The 20123-nt window shown below is 41.6% G+C and overlaps 2 protein-coding genes across 2 annotated transcripts in view; one reads left to right on the top strand and one right to left on the bottom strand.

Annotated features, from left to right (window-relative positions):
- fnta (farnesyltransferase, CAAX box, alpha) overlaps nt 1-1616 on the bottom strand; it is a 49742-nt gene extending 48126 nt beyond the window's left edge. The window contains exon 1 of the mRNA XM_051929933.1: nt 1253-1616. Within this exon, the coding sequence (XP_051785893.1) occupies nt 1253-1377 (125 nt within the window). The 5' untranslated portion in view covers nt 1378-1616. The remainder of the gene's footprint in view (nt 1-1252) is intronic.
- Nucleotides 1-20123, top strand: part of pigg (phosphatidylinositol glycan anchor biosynthesis class G) — a 1234979-nt gene that overhangs the window by 659809 nt on the left and 555047 nt on the right. The gene's annotated exons all lie outside the window — the stretch shown is intronic.

Genomic DNA, 20123 nt, shown 5'->3' with positions numbered 1-20123 from the left:
TTGGGAAATAAGAGTTAACTTAATTAGCCCCGGAATTCAATTAAAAAACAGAAGCTGGTTGGAACAAAAACCTGCAGCCACAGGGGGTCCCCAGGACCGAGTTTGGGGAACACTGATCAATGTGAAGAATCGGCATAACATTCAAATAAACTCAAGTAATCAAAAGTAACAGGAATCTCTTGCGTTGTCCGTAAACTTACTGATATCTTGAGATGGGAAGAACACCACAAGGATGACTTCCCAATCTTCTTGCAGAGGCACCTCAGCCATTACACCAACCGCATATCTGACTGTCATGCTCAGTCTTCAAAGGAACCGGAAGGAAACTTTTACGGGTGGCTCTGAGGTTAGAGATCTGCACTGGCAATCGGAAGGTTGCCAGTTCGAATCCCGTAAATGCTAAAAGGGACTCTGCTCTGTTGGGCCCTTCAGCAAGGCCCTTAACCTGCAATTGCTGAGCGCTTTGAGTTGTGAGAAAAGCGCTATATACAGTAAATGCAAAGAATTATTATTATTATTTTTAATTAATTAAATGAGGGAATTCAGTTACCCACAAAGATAGCAATTTTTATTTAAACAAAAAACAGAAAATATACTCCATAAACGAATTCAGAATATAGTTTCAATACTAGCCTTAAGTATGAGTACTGAGAAAAGCGCTATATAAATGTAATGAATTATTATTATTATGCCAACAAAATAGTTATCAAACACTAGGAACTATATTTAGAATACTGTATTACATCATCTGCTCTGCAGGCATGCAAGTAATAAACTTCAATTTGCTCTCGTGGTTTTAAAATGACCTTGCACTGGTGGAGTCCGAGTCCGGAAAATGAATGAATGAATGAATGAATGGACGGTGTCAGCAATTAACTGAGCATCTCCCCGCTCCGCACTGCGTTTCTATTCTCCTCCACAGTCTGTCCAGCCCGGGCTACTCATTCAGAGCGATGGTCAGGCGGGCGACTGCTGCTACCGCATTTTGATATTTCTTTATATTCTGACAAGGACCTGTGCCTTTAGGTCTGAACCGCTCTCGATTCTGACAGACTACAGTGTGTCCCGCTGTCACTGTGTGCTCAGCACTGATGGACACGATGCGGACACAAGTCATCTGTCACCGGCCCGTAGCAATGAGTACGTGTCCGTCCATTATGAATATACCTCCTACTCTGTAAAGAATGATTACAAATTAACATCTCGCATGATACATATAAAATTAAAATAATAAGCCGCAAAGCGACAGTACCTGTAAAACACATAACCGCACTGTCCCACTTCATCGCCGAACTGCTCGTCGACGTCATCCTCACTGAGTCCCGGTCGGTCTGCCTGGAATGCGGTCCCAGTCGTCTCACCCTCCACAGAAGACATAATCAGGAAGGGAAGACGAACTTTGGGATGTGCAGGTTGTAATCAAAAGCGCTTTAGATCAACAGTAGCGGCTGTGTACGCGCACAAAAAATACGTCAGCAGTCGCGCCCTGTGACGCACGAAATAAGCGTTGCTCGGACAAGCGCCCTCTGGTGTAAGCACACAGATACGCTATTCAGGTCAACAGTTAGGCCCTGGTGCTGACTGGTACGTGTACTCTATGGATGTTCAGCCAAAAAGCCTTAGTGTTTGGTTTTTTAAGATGGATAGATGGTGTAACCGACCTTCCGTGTGCTGGATTGGACTTATTCGTTAATAATGAGCAGACTAATATGGAGAGTACTCGAAATTAATTGCCCGTTCGTTCACATGTACAAAACTCCTGGGACAAATAGACCACGCCCCTTTTCTATGGCATCCCTGAGGGGACAAACTACTCTCCGTAGGCCGCCTCATAATCTAAATCCATTAAAGAAAAGTGGGGCCTTTTAGTTGTTCCACACACTCGGCTAAAAACCCATGGGGATTGTGCCTTTCAGCCTGTGGCACGAAGACTATGGAGTAGCCTGCCTTATAGTCTGCATGCAGTTGAGTCTTTTAAAATACAACTGAAAACGTTTCTTTTTAAATAGGCTTTTAATCAGTGTTGAGTAGTTCTTGTTTGTTTCTTTATTATTTTTATTGGTTTTGTTTGTGTTTTGTTTTAACTGTTGTATTTGTATTGTATTGCGCTCTGTGACCTTTTGTCTGTGAAGGGCGCTATATAAATAAACTACTACTATTACTGAGTCTTATTTCTATTAGTTTCAAGTTTATTGTCATGTGCACAGAAGGGAAACACGTTTCCCTATACAATGAAATTCTTTCTTTGCTGTCCACACCAAATGCCAATGGATAACAAACCAACGTATAAAGATAAACATAAACAATAAGTAGCAAATAAATAATAAGTAACAAAGGCAGCAAGTCAATTCAAGTGAAGTTAGGGAGCATGGACTGATACAGAGCGTTGCCACACCCACTACACGTCCTGGTTGGCAACCCCCCAGGCAGACACGTGGTCCAGTCCCACCCTCCGGAAATGACCCTTAGCCAGGTGTTACGTGAACGACCCCTTGGTCTGGTCCAGCCACTCGCGTCCCCAACAATGAAGATCTTACGAGCCGGATCACCCTCGGGGAAGCGTGCCACATGGCTGTAGTGCCGTAACTGACGCTCCCTCACAATGCAGGTCATGTGCCTTATTCGGGACTCCATGAGCAACACAAAGTCAAACCAACAGCACCCAAGGATTTTCCAGAGAGACACACATAAAGGAGTCCAGTCTTCGTCTCAGGTCACTGGATAGCGTCCATGTCTCGCAACCATATAGCAAGACAGGAAGCACCAGGACTCTAAAGACTTGGATCTTTGTCCTTCTGCTGATATTGGGAGCGCCACACACCCCCTTCCAGTGACCTCATGGCCCCCCATGCTATCCCACTCCGTCTACTGACTTCATAGGAAGAGTCACCAGAGTCACATGAATGTCACTGCCAAGGTAAGTAAACCTCTCGGTGAGGTCGACACTCTCTCCACAGACAGACACACTGCTGATGGCCGTGCCCAAGAGGTCATTAAAGGCCTGGCTGTTTGGTTTTTATCAGGACACTCGCAAGCCCAGACACTCAGACTCCTCAATCAGTCTCTCAAGCACCCCGATCAGAGCCTCCATTGACTCTGTGAAAATCACAGCATCGTCAGCAAAGTCAAGATCCATGAATCTTTCTTCACCAACAGATGCCCCACAGCCGCTGGACCCCAGCTGTGTGTGAAGGCAGCATAAAGTATAAAAACAGAAGTATAAAGTGTAATGTGCAGGTAGGTCAAATACAGTTGTGTCAGGTAGATAGAATGAGGTGGATGTGACGATGCGGGTTCTGCTCCACGCTCCCATCCGCTGTTCGGGAGCCCTTGAACCCTACACCGTCGACAGTTATAACCGAGATGAGCTAGACAGTGAGGCAACAACAGAGCAAGGGGATGATGTATAAAAGTGCAAAAGTGCTTTATTCAACAAACAACAAAATCAAAAGTGCAACAGTGCAGTGTCCATAGTTCAATAAATAATCCATAAAAGAAATGTGGAGGTTTAAAATAATTACAAAAACAATCCTTTAAAAATCGAGGTTAAAACAATGCTGGAAGCAGTCCTTTAAAACAATTAAAAGCCCAGTGCTTCTTTTATACTAGCGTTTCACCTGCTTCTCCCGTTTGGGCCCTGCAGCAGGCGAGACACTCTCTCTGCAGCTGACCCTTCTCGCAATCACTGCGGTCTGGAGGCCTCCCGATCCTAGCTTCGGTCTCGCTCTCATCCCAGACCGGGACTTAGCTTCTCTCCAACGGCCAGGACTCCCATGCTGGAGATTATAAGCCTAAATGTCCCGACTCCCGCTGTCTTTCACGGCAAGTCACCACCCTCACTAGTCACTCCCGCTCTTCTCCAAATGCTCAGCGGGAGCGACTACAATCAACTGCCTTAGGTGTTAGCTACACACCTTGCTAGGGCCCACAGTCCAGCTGCACTCAAGTTCAAGTTCAAGTTCAAGTAGGCTTTATTGTCACTTCAACCATATACAGTTAGTACACAGTGAAACGAAACAACGTTCCCCCAGGACCAAGGTGCTACATGCAACATAAATTTACAACATAAATTAACAGAAAAACTAAACTAGCTAACTAAGAGGCCTAGTTAGCTGGCTAGCAGAGACAAGACAGATTGACCTAACATAAATTACCTAACATGAATTACAGCATAAATCAACAAAAACTAACTAACTATCTAAGGAAGTCTTTTTTAACCAGACAGCAGACAACAAGTGCACGTGCAATGTGCAAACAAAAGCAACAAGTGGCAGTGCGACAAAAAACACAAACGTAACATAATAATATGGTGTTGTGGTGATGAGTTGAGGTAGTGGAGAAACAGTAAACATTCTTAGTTTAGCAGCAAAAAAAATTAGGAAGTAAAGAAGTTAGTGCAAAAAGTAAACCAGTAATGGATATTGTGCAAAAAAAGAAAGCATTTACAGGTTGGTGTGTACGATAGTTTGGTAGTGTAGGTCAGTGTGTTTAAGCTTGTGTTGATTAGTCAGTCCAATCTCAATGTTTTGAGGTAGTTGAGTTAAGCTAAGTGATAATGTTTGTGTGTGTGTGTGTGTGCGTGTGTGTGTGTGTGTGTGTTTATCAGTCCAGTCCCTTTTTGTTGAGAAGGCGGATGGCTTGTGGAAAAAAGCTGTTGCACAGTCTGGATGTGTGTGCCCGAATGCTTCGGTACCTTTTTCCAGATGGCAGGAGGGTGAAGTGTGTGTGAGAGGGGTGTGTCCGATCAGCCACAATGCTGGTGGCTTTGCGGATGCAGCGTGTGGTGTAGATGTCTTCAATAGAGGGGAGAGAGACCCCGATGATCTTCTCTGCTGTCCTCACTATCCGCTGTAGGGTCTTGCGGTCCGATATGGCACAATTCCCAAACCAGACAGTGATGCAGCCGCTCAGGATGCTCTCGATAGTTCCTCTATAGAAGGTGGTCAGGATCGGTGGTGGGAGCTGGGCCTTTCTCAGTCTTCTCAGAAAGAAGAGACGCTGTTGGGCTTTCTTGTGTAGGGAGCTGGTGTTGAGGGACCAGCTGAGGTCCTTCTCCAGGTGGACGCCCAGGAATTTGGTGCTGTCGACGATCTCCACAGAGGAGCCGTTGATGCTCAGCGGAGAATGGTCACCTCGTGTCCTCCTAAAGTCAACAACCATCTCCTTTGTCTTGTCAACATTCAGAGACAGGTTGTTGTCTTTACACCAGTCCGTTAGCCCCTGCACTTCCTCTCTGTACGCTGACTCGTCGTTCTTGCTAATGAGACCCACCACGGTCGTGTCATCAGCGAACTTAATGATGTGATTTGAGCTGTATGTTGCTACACAGTCGTGAGTCAGCAGTGTGAACAGCAGGGGACTGAGCACACAGCCTTGTGGGGCACCAGTGCTCAGTGTGGTGGTGCTGGAGGTGCAGTTCCCGATCCGTACTGACTGAGGCCTTCCGGTCAGAAAGTCCAGGATCCAGTTGCAGAGGGAGGTGTTCAGGCCCAACAGGCTCAGCTTCCCGATCAGTTGTTGGGGGATGATCGTGTTGAATGCTGAGCTGAAATCTATGTACAGCATTCGAACGTATGTGTCCTTCTTGTCCAAGTGTGTGAGGGCAAGATGGAGTGCAGTGGAAATGGCGTCGTCCGTTGAGCGGTTAGGACGGTACGCAAATTGCAGTGGGTCCAGTGAGGGGGGCAGCAGGGACTTGATGTGTCTCATGACAAGCCGCTCGAAGCACTTCATGATGGTGGGTGTAAGTGCAACAGGATGATAGTCATTGAGACAGGACACAGAAGACTTCTTGGGCACGGGTACGATGGTGGTGGCCTTGAAGCACGTGGGAACGACGGCGCTGCTCAGAGAGATGTTGAAGATGTCGGTAAGAACATCTGCCAGCTGTTCTGCACATTCTCTGAGCACTCTGCCTGGGATGTTGTCTGGTCCAGCAGCTTTACGTGGGTTGACTCTGCGTAGAGTTTTCTTCACATCCGCTGTAGTGAGACACAGCACCTGGTCGTTCAGAGGAGGGGTGGACTTCCTCGCCGCCACGTCGTTCTGCCTGTCGAACCGAGCGTAGAAGTTGTTCAGCACATCTGGGAGGGAGCCGTCACCGTCACAGGCAGGTGATGTCGTCCTGTAGTGTGTGATGGCTTGTAAGCCCTGCCACATGCGCCGTGTGTCGCCGCTGTCTATGAAGTGATTGTGGATTCTCTGGGCGTGTGCGCGCTTCGCCTCTCTGATGGCCCGAGAGAGTTTGGCCCTTGCTCTTCTAAGGGCCACCTTGTCTCCCGCTTTGAAGGCAGAGTCTCGGGTCCTCAGAAGTGCACGCACTTCCGCAGTAATCCACGGTTTCTGGTTGGGTCGTGAGATGATTTTCTTGGAGACAGTGACGTCATCGGTGCACTTACTGATGTAGCTGGTCACTGATGAAGTGTACTCCTCCAAGTCAGTGAAGTCACCGTAAGTTGCAGCCTCCCTAAACATGTTCCAGTCAGTGCTCTCAAAACAATCCTGAAGAGCAGAGATGGCTCCTGCTGGCCAGGTTTTCACTTGCTTCATAACCGGTTTTGAACGCCTGACGAGTGGTCTGTATGCTGGAATTAGCATAACAGAGATGTGGTCTGAGTAGCCGAGGTGGGGGCGGGGCTCAGCCCGATATGCGCCGGGGATGTTTGTGTAAACAAGATCCAGCGTGTTTTCCCCTCTCGTTGCAAAGTCCACATATTGATGGAATCTAGGAAGCACTGACTTGAGATTTGCATGGTTGAAATCTCCAGCAACAATAAACAGTCCATCCGGGTGTGTATTTTGCAGTTCACTGATCTTTGTATACAGTTCCCATAGCGCTTCCTTAGCATTAGCGCCAGGTGGAATGTACACTCCGATAATGAAAACGGTGGTGAATTCCCATGGTAAATAAAAAGGTCTGCATCTAACAGTCACAAACTCCACTAGCGATGAGCAATAACTAGAAACTAGCACAGAGTTCTTGCACCATTTCGCGTTGATGTAAACACACAAGCCGCCACCGCGAGTCTTACCGCACAAAGCTGCATTTCTGTCGGCGCAAAACGAGGCTAGCCCATCTAGCTGAGTAGCGGCGTCCGGTACTTTGTCGCTGAGCCATGTCTCCGTGAAAACAAAGACACAGCAGTCTCTAACCTCACGCTGTGTAGCCTGCTGGAGTCGAATATAGTCCAGTTTATTGTCCAGGGAGCAGACGTTGGATAGGATGATGGACGGGAGAGCCGGCCGGCTAGGGTTTGTTTTTAGCCTAGCACAGACTCCCGCCCGCTTTCCGCGCTTCTGCTTCCTCGCGCACCGCTTCCGATGTCCCCTTCTCCAGCCGCCGGCATCAGGCAACGCCGAGGCTTCGAGGCCTGGTTCGCGCAGCAAGCCGAGGTCGCGTAGCATTTCCTGCAGCTCATCATGGATGTCGTTAACCGGTTTGTTTAGGTAGAAGAGTGTCTGTCGGTTGTATGTACGAACACCAGTCGCGACGATATCCATACATAGAGTAAAATAAACATGTTACACATAAAAACGTAAACAACGTAGCACCGTTTTTGCTCCGGAGCGGCCGCTGCGTGCTACTGCCGTGCCGCCATTTCCAGCATGCTCTCGCTCATTCGCCTTCGCGCTCTCTCTCTCACACATTGGCTTTCTTCTCCCTTCCTTCCAGCAACCTCCGTCTCTTTCTCTTTCTGTTCATCTTTCTTTTTCCATCTAGCCAACTCGCGCTTCTATATATGCCGAGAGGACATAGCAGCTGCAGCACATTAGCAGCCCCAGGTACAATCACGGATGTGAGCAGTGACCTGTGCACTTAGGTGAGAAACGCCCACACCGCAAATCGTCCTGAGACCCGCTCTAGCCACAACTACCATGCCCCCTCGCTAAGCCGCGAGCACGGTGATTATTTAAAAAACTGGCCTTTGCTGAGAGAGTTGTGGACCCGCTATACCACAGTGGACCACGGTTTTAAAGTCCAGTCAGTTATTTAGGAGTCTAATGGCCTTGGGGAAGAAAGAGTTCTTTAGCTTGGAAGTCCTGCATTTCATACTCTGTACCTCCTGCCTGAGGGTAGAAGTGTGAACAGTTCATGTTGGGGATGGGTGGGGTCCCTGTGGGGTCCCTGAGGATCGAGGCAGTTCTCCTGCGGACTCTGCAGTTGTAGATGCTCTGCAGACAGGGCAGTGGAGTCCTGGTGATCTTCTCAGCAGTCTTTACCACTCTCTGCAGGTGTTTGCAGTCCATAGCAGTAGTGTTTTGCCGTACCACACGGTGATGCAGTTGGTCAAGATGCTCTCAACAATGCAGCTGTAAAAGTTGCCGAGGATCTTAGTCGACATGCCAAACTTCCTCAGCCTCCTCAGAAAGTACAGCTGCTGTTGAGCCCTCTTGACCAGCGGTGTGGTGTTAAGTGTCCAAGTGAGGTCCTCACTGATGTAGACGCCCAGGTGTTTAATACTGCTCACCCTCTCCACTTCAAGCCCTCGGATGAACAGTGGCCGGTGAGGTCTCCTCTCCTTCCTCATGTCCACTATCATCTCCTTCGTCTTGTCTGTGTTGAGGGTGAGATTGTTGTCCTCACACCATGACACCAGACTGGCCACCTCTCTCCTGTAGGCCCCTTCATCCCCACCAGTGACACGTTCTATCACTGTGGTGTCGTCTGCAAACTTTAGGATGATGTTATCTTTGCGGGAGACGACACAGTCGTGGGTGAACAGGGTGTAGAGGACGGAGCTGAGGACGCATCCCTATGGGGTGCCTAAGTTTGTGATAATGGTGGCTGAAATCCTATTACCAATCCTGACAGACTGGGGCCTGCCAGTCAGAAAGTCTAGGAGCCAGTCACAGAGGGTGGGGTGCATTTCAAGTGCAGACAGTTTATGGGGGATATCCGTGTTAAAGGCGGAGCTGTAGTCAACAAAGAGCATCCTGATGTAGGAGTCTTTGTTCTCCAGGTGGGAGGGGGAATAATGTAGTATGGCCGTGATGGCATCTGAGGTGGACCTGTTGGCCAGTAGGCATACAGCAGGAGGTCCAGGGGGTCCGGTATGCTGCTCTGAATGTGGGCCAGCACCACTATCTCAAAACCATGCCATGTGAGATGATGAAAACCATAATGAAAAAATAAATTAGAGAAGTACCAATATGAAAATAACATACTATAGGAGTATAAGTATAAGGAGTGTAGGAACCTCATCAAGGACTTTATTGAGTGGTGCGACTCAGACCACCTACACCTGAACACCAACAAAACCAAGGAGCTGGTGGTGGATTTTAGGAGGACCAGGCCCCTCCTGGACCCCGTGATCATCAGAGGTGACTGTGTGCAGAGGGTACAGACCTATAAATACCTGGGAGTGCAGCTGGAAGATAAAATGGACTGGACTGCCAATACTGATTCTCTGTGCAAGAGAGGACAGAGCCGACTATACTTCCTTAGAAGACTACCTATCTATCATATAGTGCCTTTCATATCTATCTATCTATCTATCTATCTATCTATCTATCTATCTATCTATCTATCTATCTATCTATCTATCTATCTATCTATCTATCTATCTATTATATAGTGCCTTTCACATCTATCTATCATATAGTGCCTTTCATCTATCTATCTATCTATCTATCTATCTATCTATCTATCTATCTATCTATCTATCTATCTATCTATCTATCTATATCCTATCATATATTGCCTTTCATATCTATCTATCTATCTATCTATCTATCTATCTATCTATCTATCTATCTATCTATCTATCTATCTGTCTATATCCTATCATATATTGCCTTTCATATCTATCTATCTATCTATCTATCTATCTATCTATCTATCTATCTATCTATCTATCTATCTATCTATCTATCTATCTATCTATCATATAGTGCCTTTCATATCTATCTATCTATCTATCTATCTATCATATAGTGCCTTTCATATCTATCTATCTATCTATCTATCTATCTATCTATCTATCTATCTATCTATCTATCTATTATATAGTGCCTTTCACATCTATCTATCATATAGTGCATTTCATCTATCTATCTATCTATCTATCTATCTATCTATCTATCTATCTATCTATCTATCTATCTATTATATAGTGCCTTTCACATCTATCTATCATATAGTGCCTTTCATCTATCTATCTATCTATCTATCTATCTATCTATCTATCTATCTATCTATCTATCATATAGTGCCTTTCATATCTATCTATCTATCTATCTATCTATCTATCTATCTATCTATCTATCTATTATATAGTGCCTTTCACATCTATCTATCATATAGTGCCTTTCATATCTATCTATCTATCTATCTATCTATCTATCTATCTATCTATCTATCTATCTATCTATCTATCTATCTATCTATTATATAGTGCCTTTCACATCTATCTATCATATAGTGCATTTCATCTATCTATCTATCTATCTATCTATCTATCTATCTATCATATAGTGCCTTTCATATCTATCTATCTATCTATCTATCTATCTATCTATCTATCTATCTATCTATCTATCTATCTATTATATAGTGCCTTTCACATCTATCTATCATATAGTGCATTTCATCTATCTATCTATCTATCTATCTATCTATCTATCTATTATATAGTGCCTTTCACATCTATCTATCATATAGTGCATTTCATCTATCTATCTATCTATCTATCTATCTATCTATCTATCTATCTATCTATTATATAGTGCCTTTCACATCTATCTATCATATAGTGCATTTCATCTATCTATCTATCTATCTATCTATCTATCTATCTATCTATCTATCTATCTATCTATCTATCATATAGTGCCTTTCATATCTATCTATCTATCTATCTATCTATCTATCTATCTATCTATCTATCTATCTATCTATCTATCTATCTATCTATTATATAGTGCCTTTCACATCTATCTATCATATAGTGCCTTTCATATCTATCTATCTATCTATCTATCTATCTATTATATAGTGCCTTTCACATCTATCTATCATATAGTGCATTTCATCTATCTATCTATCTATCTATCTATCTATCTATCTATCTATCTATCTATCATATAGTGCCTTTCATATCTATCTATCTATCTATCTATCTATCTATCTATCTATCTATCTATCTATCTATCTATCTATTATATAGTGCCTTTCACATCTATCTATCATATAGTGCATTTCATCTATCTATCTATCTATCTATCTATCTATCTATCTATCTATCTATCTATCTATTATATAGTGCCTTTCACATCTATCTATCATATAGTGCCTTTCATCTATCTATCTATCTATCTATCTATCTATCTATCTATCTATCTATCTATCTATCTATCTATCTATCTATCTATCATATAGTGCCTTTCATATCTATCTATCTATCTATCTATCTATCTATCTATCTATCTATCTATCTATCTATCTATTATATAGTGCCTTTCACATCTATCTATCATATAGTGCCTTTCATATCTATCTATCTATCTATCTATCTATCTATCTATCTATCTATCTATCTATCTATCTATCTATCTATCATATAGTGCCTTTCATATCTATCTATCTATCTATCTATCTATCTATCTATCTATCTATCTATCTATCTATCTATCTATCTATCTATCTATCTATCTATCTATCTATCTATCTACTAAATAAGAGCCTTTCAACAGACTTTTAACAGACATCAGCATAACAGGCTTATGAGAGGAAGATCTTGCCAAACCAATCTTTTAGATTTTTTTTGAGCAAGCTACTCTAATGTTAACAAAGCAAAGTCTATGACAGAATTCACTTTGACTTTCACAAAGCTTTAGACTCCGTCGTTACACACTGAAGATGAATTTTGAAATGAGGAGCTGCAGGCATGAGAGGTCACCTCCAAAACTGGAGACCAAGTTGGTTAAATGTTCTGACATGGGGTTGTAATCTACAAAGAGTAATAATAAGTGTATTTCCCAAGAGGCAAGTGCTTGAATGGCAGTAACTATTTCCATTTTATTTTACATATTAACATTAATTGTGGGGTGGTGTGGGGGTAGTTATGATTGGATTCTTAGACTTCTGTTTTTTGTATCAGGTATACAATGAGTGGCTGAAGTGAAGAGAAGGAAGACTTCCCTCCTGTACAAGTAGTTAAGTGGGTCGATCCTGATGGAGGCTCAAAAATATCTCCTTTGTTTTAATCGTAATGTCTGCAAGAAGCAAATGGAGTGAACTCGATTCATTGGGTGAACGTTTTTCATTCTAGTCAGTTTCATTTGCAATTATTTTGAAGTGTCAATATGGGGAGGGGGGGCGTTAAATTCTTTTCCTAGCTGTCTTTTTCCAGCTTTTCAAGAGTACACAGTTGAAATGCGATAAGTGATGCATCAGTAACAGGACATCATGAATGAGGGAATGGCAGCTTTCTAACCAGGCAGTTGACCATTGTGATTCCATAGCTTTGCCAGGTATTGTGGAACTAGGAACCCCCTCAGAGGGGTCAGTTTTTACTAAGTTTAATTTTTATAGTTTGAAAAGAACAGGCACAAATTTTAAAAATGTTAATGTGTAAATAAGTAGGTTTGTATGTTTGGATTAATATAGGTCTATAGATTTGGGCAATATGCAAAGTCATTTGCATAAATCCAAATCCTATTATGTGATATCATCTACTGTTAAATTCCGCTCCATACATTTGGCCCGTACTATTTTTATACTGTATTGAGGATTTGTTCTGTTCTGTGTATTGTATTGTATTGACCCCCTTCTTTTTGACACCCACTGCACACCCAACCTACCTGGAAAGGGGTCTCTCTTTGAACTGCCTTTCCAAAGGTTTCTTCCATTTTTTCCCTACTAGGTTTTTTTTTGGGAGTTTTTCCTTGTCTTCTTAGAGAGTCAAGGCTGGGGGGCTGTCAAGCGGCAGGGCCTGTTAAAGCCCATTGTGGCACTTCTTGTGTGATTTTGGGCTATACAAAAATAAACTGAATTGTATTGTATTGTATTGTATTTGATTTAGGACAAAAGTCCCTTTTAGATAGATAGATAGATAGATAGATAGATAGATAGATAGATAGATAGATAGATAGATAGATAGATAGATAGATAGATAGATAGATAGATAGATAGATAGAAATGAAAGGCACTATATAATAGATAGATAGATAGATAGATAGATAGATAGATAGATAGATAGATAGATAGATAGATAGATAGATAGATAGATAGATAGATAGAAATGAAAGGCACTATATAATAGATAGATAGATAGATAGATAGATAGATAGATAGATAGATAGATAGATAGATAGATAGATAGATAGATAGATAGATAGATAGATAGATAGATAGATATGGCAATTGTGGACGCAGAAGTCGAAAACAATGGAAGACAAACACCAATTTAAAGTAAAAAGCAATTTCTTTATTCTTGGTGAAGAGACTGCCCAACTGCTCAGTGCCACTGACTGGTCAGATCAGACAGCCTGCCTAAAAGAAGAAATCCTCTCTTTTATTACCTAGCTTAGTCATTAACCAAAGAGAGAAAAACATGGCAGTTCATTTTGAGGTCATACATAGATTGCTGTAAGTTATAGTTACATCCTGATTTATTACATTCAGGAGTGTACAGAGTTTATTACCAACATAAAGAGTTATTAGGGCACTCACATTCCTAAAACTACGCCTTTATCAGCACACACACACAAGACCAGTTTAAAGTAGTTTCTTATAGTTCAGTACATTAGTTATAAAGAAATTACATTCTTATAGCTTTAATACCTTCATTAGATTTTGTTTGGTTAGATTAATAAATCCTTCTTTATTAATTCATAAGGGACATGTTTCTTATAGTTTTAAGCAAGAATTCAGAAAACGATCACATTGATTTATAATACAGTATCACAGGGTGTTCTGTTAGTATCAAGAGGTCAGCATTTTCTCATAAAAGAATGCAAGTTAATCAAATAATTATATGCACAAGCTTAATTCTTTTTCTACCTAAATGAAGAACAAATCATATAGAAATAATAAATCATATAGCTCTCTGCAACATGATTAATACAAAATACAGTCCTTGGTATTTGTGTGTTAAATACTTATAATCATTACAGTTAATAATGTTTTTTTCTTTTCAATATATAATAGATAGTGTGAAATTCACTATATGATAGAGATAGATAGAGATAAGGAACTATATAATAATAATAAAAAAAAATAAATAAATAATAATAATAATAATAATGCATTTTATTTATAGGGGCATTTTACATTAGCAGTAAATCTCAAAGTGCAACATAAAAAGATTAAACATAGGCAAGGTAAGATAAAAACACAGATAGATATGGCACTATATAATAGATCGATAGATAGATAGACATAGAACTATATGATAGACAGACAAGGCACTATTAGATAGATAGATAGATAGATAGATAGATAGATAGATAGATAGATAGATAGATAGATAGATAGATAGATAGATAGATAGATAGAGTGAAAGGTAGTATATAATAGATAGATAGATAGATAGATAGATAGATAGATAGATAGATAGATAGATAGATAGATAGATAGATAGATAGATAGATAGATAGATAGATAGATAGATAGTGTAGTTGGCAGGATTAGATAGATAGATAGATAGATAGATAGATAGATAGATAGATAGATAGATAGATAGATAGATAGATAGATAGATAGATAGATAGATAGATAGATAGATAGATAGATAGATAGATAGATAGATACTTTATTAATCCCCGAGGGGAAATTCACATACTCCAGCAGCATCATACTGATAAAAACAATGTTAATTAAAAAGTGATAAAAACACAGTGCAAGTTAAAACGTGCAAGGTGGAGAGTGCAAGGCATAATATTATAACTTTGTATAATGTTAACGTTTACCCCCCCAGGTGGAATTGAAGAGTCGCATAGTGTGGTGGAGCAGGATGGTGACAGCAGTCTGTCGCTGAAGCTGCTCCTCTGTCTGGAGATGATCCTGTTCAGTGGATGCAGTGGATTCTCCATGATTCCCGTCACTCCGCCAAATAGATGTCAGAATGAAATTGGCTAGTTGGCAGTGGGGAGTGGGTTGGGGTGTGTTGTTTCTCTTTTTCAGTGTGTCCAGAATAACATGCAGAGGCATCAGTTTGAGCAAATGCCCCAAGGTACACATGTAGTTGATTTGTATATAATTTGTCATAACCCTCAATGAGTGGAATTACTTTGGAAAGAGCTATTCATTTCATCCAGTTGTGTATATGTAATAGTAATTACAAGTAGTCTGACAAATTGTTAAACTTTGGCTTGTTAGCAGGCAGGAGACAAAGAGTGTAGATAAGAGAAGAGGAGAATGGAGGGAGGTCATCAGTGGAGTCCCTCAGGGGTCTGTACTTGGACCCTCATTACTTTTTCTGATTATAGTAATGACATTGATTCTGGTGTAGTTAGTAACCCTGTCAGGTTCACAAATGTCAGTAAAATTGGAAGAATGGCAAACATTGAGGAGGCAGCAGAAACAATTCAGAAAAACTTGGACAAGCTTCAGACCTGGGTGAACATCTGGAAAATGGAGTTTAATGTAAAAAAAAACTGTAAAGTGCATCACCTGAGCATCAGGAACATCAATTACAGTATAAACTCAAGGACGGAGATGCTGAGCGACAGAAAGCAACCTCTGATAAGGATTTAGGAGTTTATAAATGTTGACACAAGGTTTCATTAATTAAGTCAGTGGTTCTCAACCTGTGGGGCGCAAAGATGTGAAAAAAAGAAAACAAGAATAGAAAATATGAAAAATACGTCTATTGAAACCAAAACAAATTAACTTAAACTACATTCTGATACTAGAAAAATAAATATAGAGTTAGATACAGTAAATGTTGATAAAAGTTAAGTAGGTATAATAAAATATGCATCTATGATATATCATTAATTTAAAAAGAACAAATTGATATTAGTGGGCTCCTTTCAAAAAAACGTTAGGGGGGCGCAATTCAAACTGTTATGAAAACACGGGTCACAAATACTTAAAGGTTGAGAAACGCTGTATTAAGTAAAGTGCAGAATTGATTACGTTTATTTGTTTGGCCGATGCTTTTAGTGACTTACAACATTTGAGATACAAACCGGTGACATGTCTTTTGTTTTCTCAGTTGGAGCACAGGCAGGTGAAGTGACTTGCTCAGAATCACACAGTCTCAGTAGTGGGATTTCAACCCACAACCTCAAGGTTTGAGGTCCAAAGTCGTAACCAATGGGCCACACCAATTAAAAAGGCAAATAAAATGTTAGAATTTATCATACAAATGTTGAATATAAATTGAGGCTTTATGCTCCGACTCAGGGCCAGCGTGTGGAATAATAGCGCATGAGGAAAAGTGCATTCTCGTCACCCCCCCCACGTACACGTCCACCCCCCAGACACACACACACACCTGAGATTACTCCTTTCCAGTCATGATACAGCACACGCTGTTCACTTAAATCACGTATTGCTACACAGGCTTCAAGATGCAGTGCATTCTCTGGACAATGGACTAAGGGTGGAGCTACACTGTTAAATAAAAAGTAATTAAATTTAACTGTCAAAATACTGTCAATGGTGAATGTAAAACACCTTTTCTGAAAACTTAGTATGAACTTTTCTAAGTATTAAAATTTAGTATGAACTTTTACACAAATCAGGTATGCCAAGTAAATACCATATATACTCGCGGATAAGTTCTCCTGTGGAAAAGTCGGGACTTGATTTTATTGTATAATTTCTGGTATTTTATAATGTCAATGTCAATTTATTTATATAGCACATTTAAAACAACATAGTAATGCTGTGGCCAAAGTGCTTTACAATAATAGAATAAAAGAAAAACAAAACAGATTAACATAAAACCTAAATAGAAATAAAATATATGAACATAATATAAAATACATAATAAATAGAAGTAATGTAATATAATCACAAAGAGGAAACCATCAGTATTACTGAAGGTCATGGAATGCAAGTGAATAGAAATGAGTCTTTAGTCTTGTTTTAAACAGTTCAATCGTAGACGACTCCTTTATATGATGAGGTAAAGAGTTCCACAGGCGAGGAGCAGCAGCTGCAAAAGCCCTGTCTGTCCCCCTTGGTTTTACACTTGGTACGAGAAACAACCAGAGACGGCTGACCAGAAGATCTAAGCACTCTAGATGGCTGATGTAAAACACACAGTTCAGATAAATAGGCAGGAGCAAGCCCATGTAAAGATTTAAAAACTAGCAGCAAGACTTTAAAATCAATTCAAAAACTGACAGGCAGCCAGTGTAAAGAAGCTAATATTGGAGAAACAGAGTCAGACTTTCTTGCCCCAACCAGAAAGTGAGCAGCAGCATTTTGGACCAACTGTAATCTGTGTATCAGGGATTTATTAATCCCAGAATACAGCGAGTCGTATAAATTGAATGCAGAAAACTCTCGCTATTGGTCCAAGGGATTATGATATGCTAACACCCGCCCACCTGAGAGAGTCACCACGGGGCACACGGCCTGTTTCTTCTATGCGGTTGCGGCAATGCGCTGTATCAGTGTGTACTTCTAACCCCTCTCTCTATCTATTGTGCCTATTGTGCCCACACAGTGATACCCGCACTATTCCAAAGCAACGTTTGCACTGATTTGTGTTTTTTGTATCTCGCACCCTCATACACCTTTATCGTAAGAGCATCCATTATCTACGATGGAGCATTCGATCAGAAGAAAATATGAAGCTGGTTTTAAATTAAAAGTCGTTGAAATAGCGAAAGAAATTGGTAACTGCGCTGCTGCGACAAAATTCAATGCGTCTGAGAAACTGATACGAGACTGGAGGAGGCAAGAAGATTAAATAAAAAATTTAAGTGTCGTATTTTTGAACGGGCGTATAAGTCGGGGTCTGATTTTATGATTGATTTTTCTGGTTTTAAGACCCAACTTATACGTGAGTATATATGGTAGTTAAATAAAGGTATATGCCAAATTTCTTTTTTAATTGCGCTCAGAGAGACACCACCAATATTTAATAACCCAGAAGGACAGAGAAGGGGGAGAATAATGAATGGAAACAGCCCAAGGTCAGAGAAGGGGGAGCACCTGCCGGATTGAGGGCCGTCTAGGAAACAAGGGAGGCAAGAAATGATAATGAGTGACAAGATATGAGAAATATTGGGGGGTTCTGAACAGGCCTGGAAGAGGCCAGCTGGAGTGGGGACAGAATAAGCAGTAAATGAGCCGTTTCAAGCGAGGTCAGAATGATAAGAAATGATTATATAAACTGTAACTTTTGGCTTGTTCAGGGCTCAGCTCAGTTTGGCCTAATTGGGTTGAGTCCGCAGTATTGTTTATTGCAATAAAACTAATTACTCTGTTTGCTTATCCTTGGACTTCTAGAGTCTTCTTTCAAGGTGAGAATCTCCGGTGCATTTTACCTTATATTCTAATGAAAATGACCTATACTGTATATTGTGAAATGGACGCCGTATAGCGCCCAACCCGGCACAGACTTACACAGATGCACATGTAAAAGCACAATGACTTTATTTTTTCTTCAGCTGCAGGGCACGTCTTCCCCGTGAACACTCCAGCCACAACACAGTCCCAAGCACAGTAACACACAAACCACAACCCTTCTTCTGGCACCACCACTCCTCCCAGGCAACCTCATCCTCTTCCTCCCGATTCTGGCCCTGAGTGGTGGTTGCCGGTCCTTTTTATAGCCCACCCGGAAGTGCTCCAGGTGCTTGATCACCTGTTCCTGATTGCACTTCTGGGCGGGGCTGTGGAGTTGTCCAGGCTGGCTGGCTCCGGGATCCATGCAGCACCCCCTGGTGGCCACCACAGATCTCCACAGGGTTGTGGAGAACTCCATCTCCCATGGAACCCTGCGGGAAACTGAGGCACCATCATCAGCCAAGGAGGCTGCCACCAAGCGTCCCGGGGGAGGTACTGAGGAGCCTATGGCTGCATCCCCCGGAAAACATGAGTAGAAGGGGCGACCCGGCCGGGCACTGGGACCTGGTCGCCCGCTACAAAATCTTAAACAATACATTTCATTATTTTTTACAGCCAAAATTCAAATTTTTGTAAAACTGGTAGTTGTCTTCTTCTTTCGGCTGTTCCCGTTAGGGGTTGCCACAGCTGATCATCTTCTTCCATATCTTCCTGTCCTCGTCATCTTGTTCTGTTACACCAATCAGCAGCATGTCCTCTCTCACCACATCCATAAACCTTCGCTTAGGCCTTCCTCTTTTCCTTAAAATTTTCTTAAAAATTGGTATTTGTCTAACTTCAAAATATGCTACATACCATTTACTGATACATTACAGTTACACTGAAAAAATGGCTGTTAAAGTTACAGTGTAAAACTGTTAAATAGCAAAGTTAAAGAACTGTAAAATGGAATACAGTAAAGTGCTGTGTCAGTCACACTGACGCTGTGATATTTGCATAAGGACACGCCCCCTTTTACCATATTGTTCCTGGTGCGCCGCATACCTGTGCACAGTGGGGAGAAAAAACTTCAACAAAGTTAGCCGACGTATTTTTCCCTGCATGCTGAAGGTTGATTTGAGCATATGAAATCTGATTTATGGTGGGTTGTATTCGATAAGCTGTCACACGTGTAGGACACCATACACTACTGTTGTGGTGTGAAATTTTGCATATAAGTTGATAAATATTTTCCATCCATCCATCCATTTTCCAACCCGCTGAATCCGAACACAGGGTCACGGGGGTCTGCTGGAGCCAATCCCAGCCAACACAGGGCACAAGGCAGGAACCAATCCCGGGCAGGGTGCCAACCCACCGCAGGAGATAAATATTTTGTATGTCTTTATTTGTAACTTAGGCAAAGCAAATGTAATATTAGTATTTCATTAGCGAGAGGCATTCATGTTTACCCCCTGTAAGAAAAGGCGCTATATTGCACCCGACACAGATTGACACGGAGGCACGTGTAAAATAAAATAAACTATTTATTTTTCTTCGGCTGGAGAGCACGTCTTCCCCGTAATCCCTCCAGCCACAATACAGTCCCATACACAGTACAGTACACCAAGCACCTTTCTTCTCTCACCGCCACTCCTCCTCAGCAAGCTTT

This window comes from Erpetoichthys calabaricus, chromosome 7 (assembly GCF_900747795.2).
Source record: "Erpetoichthys calabaricus chromosome 7, fErpCal1.3, whole genome shotgun sequence".
Lineage (NCBI taxonomy): Eukaryota > Metazoa > Chordata > Cladistia > Polypteriformes > Polypteridae > Erpetoichthys > Erpetoichthys calabaricus.
This window is presented reverse-complemented; position numbering and strand designations above follow the sequence as displayed.